The 16,581-nt window shown below is 31.8% G+C and overlaps 1 protein-coding gene across 1 annotated transcript; it reads left to right on the top strand.

Annotated features, from left to right (window-relative positions):
- The first annotated feature begins 9,421 nt into the window (after positions 1-9,421).
- LOC149143951 (toll/interleukin-1 receptor-like protein) lies at positions 9,422-9,916 on the top strand. Its single transcript, XM_089451998.1, has one exon. It carries the CDS (start codon positions 9,422-9,424, stop codon positions 9,914-9,916), a length of 495 nt encoding a protein of 164 aa, XP_089308124.1.
- The last annotated feature ends 6,665 nt before the right edge of the window (positions 9,917-16,581 follow it).

Here is a 16,581-nt window from a genome sequence, read left to right as displayed (position 1 = left end):
AAAATAAAATTATTTTTGTACTACTCGAATCATGGATTTCATGATCAAGGAATTTTATTTTAGTTAAGGTTCCCATTATGAACCTTTAGGTTTTACCATCTAGTCATAAATGTAAATTTAAGTCAATGTCATGTATGAAGGACCCTTCTTGGGAATTTTGTGATTATATGAATAATAAATGCCTCCAACACCAAGAAAAGATACCTCCTACAAGTCAGCTTCAACATAGAATAAAATATATTCACCAAATGATATGTCAGCTCACCATCTAAGAAATCATCCTAATTGATGGGGAAACAACTATAAATAAGGCAGCTTGGACTTCATTTGGCTAAGAAGGTATGAAACTAGAAGTGCATCATAGCCAATGAAAGGAAGAAAGGAAGAACGAGGATTGTTTTGGTCTGTTACAGGGTTAACTTTCACTCACATGTGTGAATAAAAGGACTATTTTTGTTGCAAAAGAGGCCGAAGTATTGCAATTCCATGGGAAGGTCAAATCAAGAGGAGATAAAGGTGTATCTCTAACCGAGCTACCAAGGAAGAGAGATCAAACTAAAGTGAAGGAAATCAAGGCATAAGAGAAGGTCATATGCATGAGTTAGGGTTTCTAAATTAGCATTGAAAATGGTTGCAGTTTTGAAGCAGTGTCAAGGAAGTTGAAATTATGAAGAGTAGCCGAGAAGGAGGAAGAAGCAGAGATTTGACTATTGCAAGAAGAATCTAATCAAGGAGGCTTTGTGTCTTGGTCTTGGAGGGGAAAATAGGTCAAGGTTCTTGGTCTTGGTATTCGTCAATTAGAGTCTCTATAAAAAGAAGAATTTGTTTGGGTTTTCCTCACAAATGGAAGAGGTTTTGGCTCTCGCTAAAGCCTATATTTTGTCTCTTGTCTCTTTATGGTTTATTCATTTGTATATGTTTGATGAAGAATAAAAATATGCTAACATAAGTAAAACAAGATCTTAATCTAAGAAGTAAAAATCATTCACAAGCAATTATCAATAGAAGAGAAATCAATTAATCTTGATGCCCTAGATTTCTCAACACAAAGAAGTAATGTCTATGGTTGGTGGGACACTATAGTGCACAGATCCCCTCTGTGTGCTCTACCTTCTATCTCTCTTGGCTATTTTTGCTTAACTATGGAACAAAAATGCTCTCGAAAGAATGGAATTCATCTTCCTCCTAGTGGCCTAGTTATAACACAACCCGATAACCTACTAGTGGTTAATTTGACTACATCAATTCTTAAGTAGAGTTACAAAATATACTCTTCTAGAGTATTTTAAATCATAATCACATGGATATTCCCTTTTCTATGAACAATAGGGGCAGATGTGGCATCCTCATGAACTCTAGGTGTGAAAATAGGAAAGTCAACTTCTAAGTGGCATAACTTTTCCATACAGACTCTGGTTGACACGTTTCATGCATTGTTGGAAATATATCTATGTGTAGAATAACATGAAATGGTTCATGCTAAAGTGAAAATTATTTACCCCCAACAAACATCATTTGATGACTCAAAACACTCCCTCAAGGTTTCAGACCCTGTTTTGCCAAACTGGATTGCACTGGTAAAAACAACCCCGTGAGATGATTCTTCCACTTTTTCCAATGAAAATTCATTGATATGGATGAAAAGCAATATAATTATCCAATCCAGATAAAATTTTCTTTTGGCCAATCGACGATACTCTCTTCTTTGTCTTTGGCCTGCAACATGCTAACTAGGGCATAAAAAATTCTACTTCTACTTAACTAGATTACTTATTGTCTTATTATGATTCTATTTTTTTTTTGTGGTTTGAAAATGAGCTATATTTTATACAATTAAAAATTTACCACGTAAGGCATGCTACTTGCATATTTCTAAATGTTTGTGGTTACATATAATAATAGAATAAATGTACATGATGAGTAGAATGGTTGAACCACAAGGAGGTGCACATATTGGAGAAGAATAAATTTATGTGCATTTGGGACAAAAGGTGCAAGTACCCACCAGGGAGATACTAGACTTATTGAAAAATGTGTAGACATACTAGTTAATCTGTGTGCAGGACATGAACAATTTCTGAAAGCCAATACTACACACAAGCAACTTATCAAGAATTTGACTGATGAATATAATCCCAAAATAGTAGAAATAATGAGGAATGAAGAAAATGGAGAGATATCTAAAAGAAAATGCTACCGAGGAAATGGTGGAAATCAAGGAGGAAAAATATGAATAAGGGGAGGAGTGCAGTTAATAAAATATCATAAAAATTTGGGGAAGAAGCCAAAAATAGAACTCCACAGAGAATAAAAAAGATTAGACCCCTAAAAAATGATGGGGAGATGAAAGAAGCAACTGAAGCATGGCTTATCAATATTAATGGATACTTTTAAGTGTATTACCCTTCTAGAGAGTTAAAAGCCAAGATGGCTACTTATCAGTTATAGGGAAAGTGCTCTCTATGGTGGGAGGAAATGCGAACAATTCATAACTTAGAAGGTAAAGAGGTTAACTGGGAATAATTCCAACATTTGTTTAAAGGAAAATATTTTACCAAGCATTATTTTGATGATCATACTAAAGAATTTCATGATCTAAAACTAGCCCAAATGTCAATAAATGATCATCTCTGTGTTCTCTACCTCCTATCTCTCCTGGCTATCTTTGCTCAAATATGGAACAACAATGCTCTCGAAAGAATGGAGTGGTTAATTTTGACTACATCAACTCTTAAATAGAGTTACATAATAAAGTGTCTTACATCATAATCACATGGCTAGCCCCTTTTCCATGAATAATGGGGACTAACGTGGAATCCTCCCAAACTATAGGTGTACAAACAAGAAGGTTAACTTGTGAGTGGCATAACATTTGCATACGAACTTCAATTAACACACTCTTGTAGTGATGGAAAGATATCCATATGTAAAATAACATGGAATGATGCACACCAAAGTGGAAAATATTTACCCCCAAAAAACATCATTTGATGCCTCAAAATGCTCCTTGAAGGTTTCAGACCCCATTTTGCCAAATTGGGTTCTACTAGTAAAAATAGCCCCGTGAACTGATTCCTCCACTTTTTCCACTCCATATGCATAAAGATGGATGACAAACAATATAATTATCCAATCGAGAAGAACTTGTCTCTTGGTGAGTCGATGAGACTCTCTTCTTTGTCTTTGGCTTGAAACATGCTAACTTGGGCATAAAAAAATCTACTTCTACTAAACTAGATTACTTATTCTCTTGTAATGATCCTCTTTGTTGTAGTTTGCAAATGAGCTCAAGTTTATGCAATTAAAAATTAACCATGTAAGACATATTACTTGCATATTTCTATTTTTCGTTACTACTTGGGTAAACTCCTATTTTAGTCAAACCCTCTTGCTTTACTCTTCATGTACACTTGTATAATGAATACCAAGGTTGAATCTTGTTTACGATTTTCTTTTCCCTGATTTATCCAATAGAGGAATGCTTAATCTACACCTGTCAGAAAACTCTATAGTTAATTTTCTATCTTTTAACCACTAGCTTTCTTGCAGTAGAACAAACATAGATACATATACATATATGTATATTTCATTCATAGAAACATAATTAATTTTTTTCCATTAATTTTCTTGAATACACCCAAAAACATTTATAATCATAATAAAATTCTATTTCATTCATTCATAACCCTGAGCTACAAAGGTAGCACATTTAATATAGATTTTCTAAATAGTCATATATACTTATCTAAAAGTTTCCTAGAATAGATTAAGGCCACGTTCCTCCCAATTGTGAACTACTCTTTTAAGTAGTTATACTAGTGCTCCAACTCCTCTATGTCGGGAAAACAACTTAATGTTTCTTTCTTAGTTCATACATTCGTAATGCAAACTAGTGTCCTGGTAATTCTTTGTTTTGGTCCATTCTTTCTATCCCACTAGATCCTTTCTTTTATTATAATTATCTTTATCTCTTGCAACCCTCTTTAAATCAACATCTACCCATGACATTTATCGCCAACTATGTATTTCTTTGGTGGTCTACTCAGTCAACAATTACTAATGTATGGAAAAGATGAACTATTTTTATTTTTTTTCCTTCCCCCTTCTTGGGCATAATTGATTTCAATTGTTTTCCTGTTAGTTAGGAGTCTAATCTCTCACTTGATAGCCTTTAATATATTTTCAAGAATAAAAATATATAAAAAAATAAAAATATTAAGCAAAATATTTACTTTGTCATATCATATTACTTGTCCCACTTTGATGCCACATGTCAAATATAAAATCCTAAAAAAGGAAATTTACTCGAGTTATCAAAAATACTTTGTATGGAAAAAATAATCATAATAATCCTCTACATTATAGTATTTTTGTCATTTTTAACACAAAATCCTTAGGATATTCAAGCCAATAGTTAATATATGCATGCATATACTTTTACAAAGAATATGTCACTTTCAAAAATGAGCTACTTGCATAATCCCTACGTCAACCATGCAAAATATTATAAGATAAAATCTATTTGAAGCTTTTCGGTTCCATGTTCTTTCTTAGCTTACAATAACTACATGAAAGTATACTTAGTTAGCTATATTTTCAACGACCTTTAAAACATACCCTTCAAAGAAGGGAATATATATATATATATATATATATATATATATATATAGTATTCATTCCAACCCATCCCAAGTTTATATCCCTGTTGTTAAGATTTTTTTATTTTTTTTAAATCCATCTAAATAATCCATAATTTCCATATTCTATGCACTACTATACTCTCTCTTAATTACTTGCATACAACAACAATTACTAGAATGTGTTGTGTATTACTCCACTATCATAGTTTAGGGGTCACAATTTCCATAACTAGTACTTACAATAATTTCATCTCCTAACAAAAGTATAAAACAAACTCACTAATTGAGCGCATATATATTTCCACAATATTCAAATATTCATTGAAATCAAAACAAATTCTAAAAACGACAGAGAATAACATTTCTTTTGAAATATGATTAGACTACTTATCTGATTAATAAGAACCTTTGATGGAAAATACTACGGAAAAGGCACGTTCCTCCCAAACATCGAGTTGCACTCCTCACAACTACCCACATAATTAGGCTTAGTTGTATTTATTATTTTCTTTCCCAACATATTTTTATAGCAACGTCCTGCTTTTAAGCTCTTTCCACCTTTTTCCTTTTCCTAGGATTTTTTGAATTAAGAAACAATCTTTCCTTTTTCCTTCATAAGCATGCCTTTCTCTCCAACTATACTTATCCAGCATAACATTTCTCTCTAGTTATGTTGTTTCATATCTTTTCATCCAACATATATTTTCTTTCAAACTATGCTTATGTTTCCACCAATCATACATTTCTCTCTAGTTACATTGTTTCCCAATGACAGTGTTTTCCCTAGGAATTTTAAGAGAATTTAGGAAGGTCCACCATTTGAGCATAACCACTTAACAAATTATTGGACAATAAAAAACCCACATCACCCATGTGTTATTTCATATAATATTCACAAAAAAAAGAGGATTTATTTATCATAAAATTTATTTACAACAACCAATCAACATAAGTCATGGCCCCCACAACAATCATGTTGAAACAATATTTACAAGTAAAAATAAAATAATTATGTTTGTGAAAGAAATTGCACCATGGGTATCACATCTCCTTTTTCTAATGCATCAATATGACCATAAAGACATTATGGGTTGAATTTGCTCAACGTCCCCTTGCTACATATATGATTTGGCATATAGGGTGAAATTTTCACAATTAAAAATTATAAATGAAAGAAGAAAGAAAGTAAATAAAAGGAACTTATACAATTGGACTATAGGAGGAAAATTATATTGTTGCAATTTACATTTCCATAAAGTTATTACAATTATATTGTTCTCAATTTCTTATTGATGTAATGATATTTATGGACACACACTCCTATACATATTTAGCACATGTATGCCAAAAAATGTTTCCACAAATGTATTCATGTAGATAAAATTAATGAACTACAAAATGTATTTCTATAGAATCTCCAAAAATATTCTAAACAAATAAAACTAATTCATTTCAAGATGTATGTATAAATTATTATTATAAGAGATAAAATGTGAAGAATTCATGAAAGTTTTTAAGGTATTCAATTTCTAAAAATAGTTTTTTAATTAACTTTTATCTAGATTGTATCTTATAATATGTCTATTCATCATATGAAAGGGATAGGTATGTTAATTGTTACTATTAATAATATTAAGGGAAAAAATAAAGAAGCAAAAAGGCAAGACCTTGTGGTATGGGATTAGAGTGAGAAGAAAATTTGATATTTATTGAAGTTATTAAGAAATTGAATTTAAAGAGTATAACTGTTCCATAAGTAAATATAGTGCCATGACTCCAAAATAGGAATAGTGTCATTTTGACATATTAGTTCATGATTAATTTTAATATTGAGGTTTATAATGATAGTATTCTTTGTGAAGTTTTTTCCACGGGTGTTTGTCACATTTTGTTGAGAAGATATTGATAGATTCATAGAAGAATTATGCACGATGGGAGAAGAAATCCCCACCAATTTGAGAAAAGTGAACAAAAAAATCAATTTACATATTTTGAATGAAGAAATGGAGGATGCTATAAAGATGATGCTAAGTCTATTCCTAAAAAATAAATGTAAAGGAGACAAAGCAACAAGAACTCTAGGAGTAGTGGGCTAAATAAAAAGAATATTAGAGAATTGGTGTTAAAATGAGAACATTTCTAAATGGGGAGTAGGTGGGAGCCTGTCATTTCTGTATTGTTTCTTGGTATGCTCATAGAAAATGAAATAGAGTATGTGAAGAAAGTTTCCATGAAGAGGACAACCACAAAAGGAGGATAAAATGATGATAGTAAAGCTTATAGTGAGGATATGCACACATGGATGCAATCAATGCATATTTATTTTAGAGTGGTGCCTTGGGAGGATAGTGAGGCAATACGGGTCAATAATGCAACAATGTGGACCAAAGTTGCAAGGAGAGGAGTAGATGCAAAGAAGTGTGGAGTAATGAAATTACATGAAGTGTTGTGGATGTTAGTAGTAGAGATTGGCAAAAGAGAATGACCAATTTTTAAATTTGTGTTCATCTAGCTCTCAAGCAAGACGCTCAAATTTTCTTTTTATGAGAGCTTTATGTAGGGGCATCATAAAGGCTTTGGCCGTCCTACACGCAAGCATTTATTTCAATTATGTGTTTTATTTATAAATTTTACAAAACTTTAGTAGCGACAAGAGTCTAATATATCAATCAACATGTATTTAACTATTCTCATTAAAAAAAAAGAAATTTGGATAGAATTTTGGATATGTTGTAGAGAGGATTGTAATATAGCCTCACATAAAACTTCAATTTCAACATAAGTATGGAGTTTATGCCTTGTAGCTAAGCCCAAAATTAATTCACAATAATTTTTATATTGTACTTTAATAGTGATAGAGCCCTAATATTTTGATTTAGATACCCTCATAGTAGATTTAAAGTCTAAAATTTAAATATATTGTTTATAACACATTATTCTATGTACTCATTGAAATTCATAAAAGATTTTTGAATTTAAATACCAATCCATGTAATTTTAACACTAATATAATTTAATATCATGTAATTTAAACATTATGTATATTTTTTTCCCAAAATCAATGATATTTTTCTCTAGAAAAATGATTAAAAAATCAATATGGATGAAACCAATACATAGAACTAAAATTCCCAAAATCAATGATATTTTTCTCTAGAAAAAAGATTAAAAAATCAATATGGATGAAACCAATACATAGAACTAAAATCTAAAACTTTTTAGAAACTATAGATCAGAACTTCCTCTATGTACATCCAAATTTCATAAAAAAAAATATATAATAATTTTAAACATTTCAAATAGTTCCATGATGTAATAGGAATAGGAAAACTTTCCCACATATTTATTTATCCTATTTGACCTTGAACATTCAAACTCACTAATTTATTAATTGCAAAAAAATATTTGAGTTAAGGACTTGCTATGTTAAAGATGATATAATATTTTTAGTAGTATATGGATGTTTGAAACATGTTACGTAAACTCTGTAATGTAATAATTTTGTAAGGACATATGGTGTACTAAATAATTATTTAAATTAATATATTTATAATTTTAATATTAGTGTTTTTCTTTGTGAGTTTGATTATATATATATATATATATATATATATATATATTTTGAATCATTAAAATTATAATTTATTTTTTAAAATTTAAAATAAGTTATAATAATGGTTTTCACCGCATAAAAGAAATAAAAAACAAAAAATATTTTTATGACAAAGTCTATATATGACAAACCACAATGCTCAATTATATTTTCCACGCTGCAAAAAGTTTTAATTACTTCGTTCTTTTTTATTGTATACTATGAATCTGTCCACTCTTTGCATTGAAAAGGTAGGCAGAAAAACTTTCTGTCTTGGCATTCTGAGTTCGGTCGCTATTGATTCATTCATTTGTCTGGGACAAAATTATATCCTAATTATATCCTAATTTGTTCGTTCTTATATCGTACTCTTATCTGTCTGAGGGGATAGCGACGGCGGGGTCTAGCGATCTTGGCATTCATTTATTCCTGGTCTCCTCGCTCCATGACAATGAGGTTTTAGCCGGCCACTGCCACGACAGATGCAGGTTCAGGCTGTAGACCACTTTAGCAGAGGGGAGGAGATTCGTCAACGCAACCTTACCATTATTTGCATGCATGAAAGCTTCTTTCCACTAGTTTGTCTAATGAGCTGGTATTTGGATTTTATTTTTTAGATGTTAGGATTTTTTTTCCAGACAGTAACTCATTTTCCTCCCAATTTAGTTAAGGACTAACAATGATTAGTATAATCATTGAGTAGTCTTTATATTATTAACACTGCAAAAAGAAAGGAGGGGGATAGAAGGCGCTGTCTAGCGATATTGGAATTCATTTATTCCCGGTCTCCTCCCTCTATTGGCATTCACTTATTCCTGGTTTCCTCGCTCCATGACAAGCAGATAAAGAAGAGAATACTTGTTCAGACAAATAAATCCGACTGAAAGTTGCTTGCTTCCTTCCTCTATGATCAGTCAGTGTTCAACCTGGCGATTCCCAATCTTTTGTCTTGCTCGTCATTATCTCAGGACGACAGAGGAACTCTCGGAAGCACTGTGCAGCACAGTACTGCCTCCCACTCTCCTCCTGAAATCTCTACCACACTTCCAACACTACCAAGGCGCAACAATGGGAGATTTGAAGATCGACGCGTTGATGGAATCTAATTTTTAGTCCTCCCTTCTATAAAAAGGTTTCCTGAGTGACCCCTTCTCAAGCAACAGATTAATCTCGAAAACAGAATCTGTGAATGGCCGTGGGAATGCGGAGGGCATGGAGATATGATGTGTTTCTGAGCTTCAGAGGCTCAGATGTCAGGAAAGGCTTCGTAGATCATTTGTTCAGAGCCCTCACGGCTAACAAAGAAATCCGTGTGTTCCATGATGCCCATCAACTCAGGAAAGGGGAGGATATTAATGCGACCATAAAGCATGCCATTGAGTGCAGTCGAATTAGGATTCCTATTTTCTCTCCACATTACGCATCCTCTGTGTGGTGCCTCAACGAAGTTTTGCTAATAGCAACACAGGAGAACGGGAGGACCATCCCTCTGTTTTACAAAGTGGCTCCATGGCAGGTGCGGCACCTGGAGCGATCCGGAAGCCCATTTGCACACGCATTTCAACACCATGAGAGTAGCAGAATTCACGAACCAGAAGATATTGAAAGATGGAAAGATGCTTTGTTCAGATTGTCTAATCTCTCAGGGTGGACACTCGACGACACAAATGGGTGGGTTCACTAAATTAGATTTACGCACTCTCCCTATTTCTTTTCATATCTGTTTGCTTGGTTGGTGTTTTAAACAATAAAAAACTGGTTGAATTAGAGTTAGGTTCTTTCGAGGCCTCTCTATTTGTTCGTTTGATCAATCCATGTTTTGAAACTGCGTGCGGATACGAAGCGTTGTTGGTTAAGCGTGTGGTTGAGGATGTGGCTGGACAATGCGAAAGATGGTGGCGGGGAGGATTAAGAATTAGCGGTTACACCTCTTAAATAATTTGCGTCATATGATCGAGCCACCGTGTAGTAATCCTAGTCTATGTATAGTTTATGGCCGATCCACCGTGTAGTAATCCTAGTCTATGTATAGTTTATGGTGATATTGATAGACCTCTATGCCTACCTCTATGCCTAGCTGTTCACTGATTAACCACCTGCCTCGGGGGAGTAGCGAGCCCTCGTTGGAAAGCTTGTATGCATTAGAAGATATTATTTTGGTTGATTACATGATGATGGATTTTATTGGAGTTGATTATAGCATAAATGAAATTAGAAAGGTTATTGGTGCACAACTTCTTTATGAATAAGTTGCTATGATGCAGAATCTTGTTAAAAAATTATACATTTCAAAAACCATCATTGAACACATTCATTCCCCTTCAAGTCATGTATTTCCACAATAAATAAGTAAAGAGTTCAATAAATCAGGTCCATCACAGTTACCTAGATTAGACATTGTGAAACAAAAAAACTCGAAAATGCCTTTAGGTGGAAGAAAGTGGTATACCATTAATTGAAGTTAAATTATCTGAACGAACTATTCATTACCAATACTATAAAAGTATAAAGAATATCTTGAATTGAGGTTTGATGCATCCAAATTCCAATTATTTTCTTATTTCCTAAAACCTAAGAGAGTTACTATTATAAGAAGACGTATAATCATTAAAAAAACATATAAAAACAAGTAATTATATCATTAGAAACCTTTTGGATGGTTTTAAAAACATCAGTAAGACAACTCAATCCCAAGACCATAATTCAACCCATCGAATCTCATTACAATTAATTGTTAACAAAATCACCAGAAATTGTCTTTTGTTAAAAGACATAGCCCATATCATTAAATGTAATATCATCAAAACCCTTAAAAAGTATTCTATTACATGAGATAGCCTTGACACATTTTTCCAAATAGAATGTTGAGCATGCATGAGAAGGATAACTCATATGGACCTTATCCAAACACATATTCTTGATCTTATAAAACTCGTCTTTACTATTTAGTTTAGTTTTTATACCCGTGAGATAGAATTCATAATATGTCACTGAATGGATCGTAGAAGCGAGTTTCAAGTCATCATAAAATTAAAACAGGGAATTTGATGGGAAAATAATTAGTTTTGTTGGCTCAGTCACGCATATGTATTTTCCTTCTTAATGCATCTCTCCTTTCTACGAGTGTATGCATAAAATTTGTAGTTATAGTTGTCCAATAGTTGGGTGTGAATTCATGTAATTGTTTGGGGCTAGAGAAGCCTTTAAGTCATTGACATTTCATACACCTAAAAGGCATGTATACTCTGTTCTAATTCCATGTACAGTGACTGTCATGGTTTCTGACATTTTCATATATATATATATATATATATTTTTCGTAAGACTAAAGGTATAACAATTTCGACAATTACATATAATTAAATGTATCTTTTTGTTCTTTAAATGATTACCGAAGGCTCTTTTTAAGTTAAAATTATCCTATAATTTCTAATGTTCAATGTGTCCTTGATATGGTATATCACACAATGTAGTTTTTGATATAATTACCTCTTGTTATGTTATATATATATTGGTAATGAATTGGTTTATCTTTGCGAGCTTGTTATTCTGTGACTGGAAATTAATTTTCTCGTACTGGACTTATGTTTGTAGAAATTGGATAACATATTTCTTTTGGTTAAAAGATAAAGAACTCTTAATTTCATAAATTCATTTGCTCATTCATATAAATACTCCACCTTGGAGGTGAAAATATTCCTATGTATTCGTTACAGGGTTAACCCTTGTCCTATAATCTATCCATTTTGTTTAAGTACTGGTTTCTGCCACGATTATGGATGTTAGCAATAATTTATTTTTTGTTACTAATTTCTATTCCAACATATATATAAATAGCACGGTCTTTTTAGTTCTCGACTCTGTAATTATTTTGCATTGGTATTTTACTAGCTTTTTCGTGGCCAGTTTAGTAACTGTTGCTTCTTCTTTCACCTAATACTTCCACAGTTTATATACTCTACTCAGCAAGTCCTAATAATCATATACACTACAAATACTAAACGAGAGAAACCTTAATTTAATACTTACTCTTTTTTTGGGAATATAACACTATTGTTCGCTCATATTATGTAATTCTTTGTGTGTGTCGCTCTATGATCAGGAGATTGTATTTTCTTACTTCAATCCCTTATTTTATTTCTTAATCATTAATTCTAGAGGCATGCGATTTTCATTCCACCATCTCCTTACTCACAAGTGATATATGTATTGGCTATATCTATAGTTCAGGCCATATTAATAGCCTCGAACAATGGTTATTTCCATACCAATTTAAGTTGGTAGTATGATAGGCCTGAGAACCTGATCAATCCTATAATACCACTGTTAGTTCCTCCTAGTGTGATTACCAATATATCGATAATCCAATTCTCCAGTATTTCTGAACAATGTCAAGAATTTAAGCGGTTACCAAAATTAAAAAAACCTAGATGGGGTAGAAAATATGCATAAGGACTCTAGATTATATTATATTCTCATCTAACCTCTTGTCATTGTTGCATATTCATTTTTTTTTAAGAATTTGTTCCATTGTTGGAACATTTCTAGAATATTTTCGAACATCAAATTAAATGAACTGAAACTACATCCTTTGCTATCATTCACCATCAATTTATTGCACTCATCCTATCTCAATTCTCAAAATATTTACATAAAATACTTACTATCTAGCATTACTATAGCTAAATATGTTCTCTTCACGCAACCATTATTTTTCATATAATTTATGTTAATATATATATATATATATATATATATATATATATTAAAATTTAAGTGCCTTGGAACATAGAATAAATACACTTTAATTGTAGCCAAATAATTTAATCAAAATAAACATGAATCATGACTATAACGTATCAAAAATCAGCGTTAAAAAGATTACCTAACCAAGTTTGCTACTGAAAATGCACTTGAGATGAAACACTAGCCTCTTGACCATGGAACGATCTACCAGTTCCTTCAAGCCGAGATCAATTGCCAAGGAATCAACAACCCCATTGATCCCTTCAATAAGTATTTTATATATTTTCTTCCATGATCAATTTTTCCTTCAGCCACGTCCCACTTCTATGGTTTTCTACACCAATAATCTAGGATTTTCTTTAAAGCTCACTTTTCTCTCCTTTATGTTTTTTTCCAGGCTTAGCATATTTCTCCAGCTAATCGATTTAATGGATTTTCTCTCCTATCCATCAAATTTTATCTAGAATGTTTATCATGAAAAACTTATCTCAATCTCATTTACTAATGAGATTTTGTTTGTTTTCTTTCTTTGGCAAAAATTTCATACTCAAGTTTTTCATTCCCAAGTACTTTCAAACCCATTTATTTATTTATTAATAAAATAATTTATTTACATAATAATTTCAATGTACTTCGTGGCTTTCCTCCATAACTTAGTTTGGACAAAAAAACACATTACAGCCACAGCCACAGAGGGATATTATAGTGTCCATTTATTTATCCATTATTAAGAAATTGTAGTTTGATTTTGTAAGTTGACGTTCTATTGTGTAGTATTGTATGTTTTATTTTGAGTTTTTTTAGCGTGTTCAACGTTGCAATGGAAACCTCGTAATGAATGTTAAATTTGATTATTATATCATAGTATTGAACATAATTAGTCCTATATTGCTTACAAGCTTATGCATAGTATAAATTTACAAAGAATTATTCTTGCATACAAGAGTTAAAATTATATTTTACCATTATTAGCATTCTAAGATCCTTCTAGAAGATTTATCATTCTTCCCTTCTAAATTAATCTAGTAAATTCAAAATTTTGAGTTGCATCTCTATTGTGTGGTATTGTTTGTGTATGTTAATTACTATAGAATAATGGTTTACTACCTTATTCTTCATAGTAGTATTAGAGTCAAAATAGTAGAACATATCCAATCTAGCAATGTTGTATCCAATCAGTTTCACATGATGTTTTGGGGAGAGCCAAAGAGTTAAAACCTTCATTAATTACCAAAGAAAAAGTTCATTGTGAGCCACCAACATTGCAGGTTGTAATGCACCATAGTAATTTCCATGAGGCAAAATCAACATCAGGTGTATCAATTATAACTATTACTAGTACTCTAAAAAAAATAAGGGAAAATAACATTGAGAAAATATATGCAGGTTGGTTGTTGAAAGCCAAAGTGATATATTCCATAGAGATTTGGGTTAGCATGATAATATAGACTGTAATTTAGCCTATTTATAATTATTAGAAGCATTAAAGTGAAAACAATTGAACAAAAATTATATGTAACATGATTTTACTAAGATATATTTTATTACGAAGGAAATGAATTATGTTATTATATGGAAATTGTGAACAATATTATCATAGGAAGAGGTCATCATTGATTTGGCATTGAATATTATCACATGAAATAATAATAGAATCATCAATGTTTGATGTGCTTAAAGAATAAGGTGTATGTCATAGTTTCTATTTAAGAATTCAAAGTAAATAAAAATGTATATCTTAAATCATGTCAAGGAAGGGAACTACATATACACCTTCCTAAATTGAACTTCATTGAAATTTTTAAAAACATAAATTAGAAATGATGATGTATAGTGTATGCACCCTCCGTAGTAGATGACCTAGGATTATATTTTTTCCACTTGACCTTCACTTGGTCCATTAGTTAACATCTAATCTATCAAGTGTGTTGGTCCAATATGTTAACTGGTTGTAACATCTTTGTCCCCTCTTATTTCAACTACAAACAAAATTCCACAATATGTGATGGGTTGAAAATGAAATGACATAAGACAAAGATATGAAGTAGATCATGCAAGTGTGCTAATGATGGAAGTAATGCAAGTTTATAAGCTATCTGCCCCTTCTTCTATATAAGTTGGATGGTACAACAAATTGTGGAGACAATGTCAATTCCTTTCAAAACTCGATTCAAATATTTTGAGGCTTTACTCTTAGTAATACCTTGTGTCTAACCTCATAACTTCAATCGATCATATGAGTTTCAACGTAGATATTTTTTCTATCAAACACCGTCCTCAAATTATCCTTACTTATAATCATTTGTGCATTCATTTCTTGTATTACTTGTTGGAAGCATGGTGTTGGCATTGATGTCAGTTTTGTGATGGGCATTGAAGTCAACATGCGAGAGTATTTGTACATGATGATATGATCAATATCTGAGGCATTGTTGGTTCTATAGGTCTTTGTCATGATTCTTGTGGAAGTTTTGAAGTAGTGTTTGTAGTTCTAGGTGAAGAAAATTGAGTCTTCCAAGCATAATAGCTTCTTCTCTAGCTTGCCTCGTCTTTCATGCACAAAATTGCATAATTTGTTATGACTTGCCTTTATATGGCTGCAAAAATCTACTCTAGATTCCTTCTGTGTGCCCAAACAGATGCTTGTAGGTGAAGAATTCACGATCCTATGTGTGCGCACAAAAAACCATAGGATTTTCATAATGTATTTTCCAAGGGTATTTGGAGTTAAGGATTCAATTTGAGTTAACCCCAAATAATTATTTGATTTAATCTTCAAAAGTGAAGTGGAAGGTTATTATTGTGCATTGATTTGGTCTGATTTGTATATTGGGAACTTAGTTCAAAGTTTTATGATGTGGATGTACTTTAGGTTGGTTGCTATGAAATTTAGAGTTGAGCACATACACCTGTAATACAGTTGTTATAGAATGATGTTTTAACAAAAAATTGTTGTATAATTGAAATCATTGAATCAATATATGTATTACAATCGTTAATATTTTGTTGTTGTTGTACTGGTTATGGATAGGGTGTGGTGAGAACTATACTAGTTAGAATTATTGTTGATGATAGAGATCAGAGATCAAAGTTCCGAGAGGTCTTGTATTGTTGCTCATGTGAATAGCTACAACATTTTTGTTTTGAGCATGCATGTTGGATGGTCGTATTATTTTTTTGTCTTGCAATTCCAACTATGATATTATTTTATTTTTAGAGCATTACTATGTGAGCCGAGAATGGTTTGTGTTGCCTCTTATTTTGTATGGCTACAACATTAGCCATATTTGTTTTTTATGTTGTTATTAGTATATTTCCACTATGTAGTTGAGCTGATGAGTAGAAAGTGTTGGCTATGTGTGAGGATATTTTTCAGAGCATAAATTACATATTATTATAACTGTCATGTATTTTACATTGATGTGTGAGCATAGAGTTTATTTTATTTTATTTGGATATAGTATTTTTGATTCGAGTATGTATATGCCACTACTAGTGTTTGATGCCATGGATGAATAAACAATGTTGTTGAGTATTGCTGAGTGTGTTGGGTCAACATAGATTTATGTATTTAGTTGAGAGGATAGATTTGGCGGATCAAGT

Source organism: Pinus tabuliformis, chromosome X, assembly GCF_031772625.1.
Source record: "Pinus tabuliformis cultivar Carrire ecotype Pingquan chromosome X, CPIR1, whole genome shotgun sequence".
Taxonomy (NCBI): domain Eukaryota; kingdom Viridiplantae; phylum Streptophyta; class Pinopsida; order Pinales; family Pinaceae; genus Pinus; species Pinus tabuliformis.
This window is presented reverse-complemented; position numbering and strand designations above follow the sequence as displayed.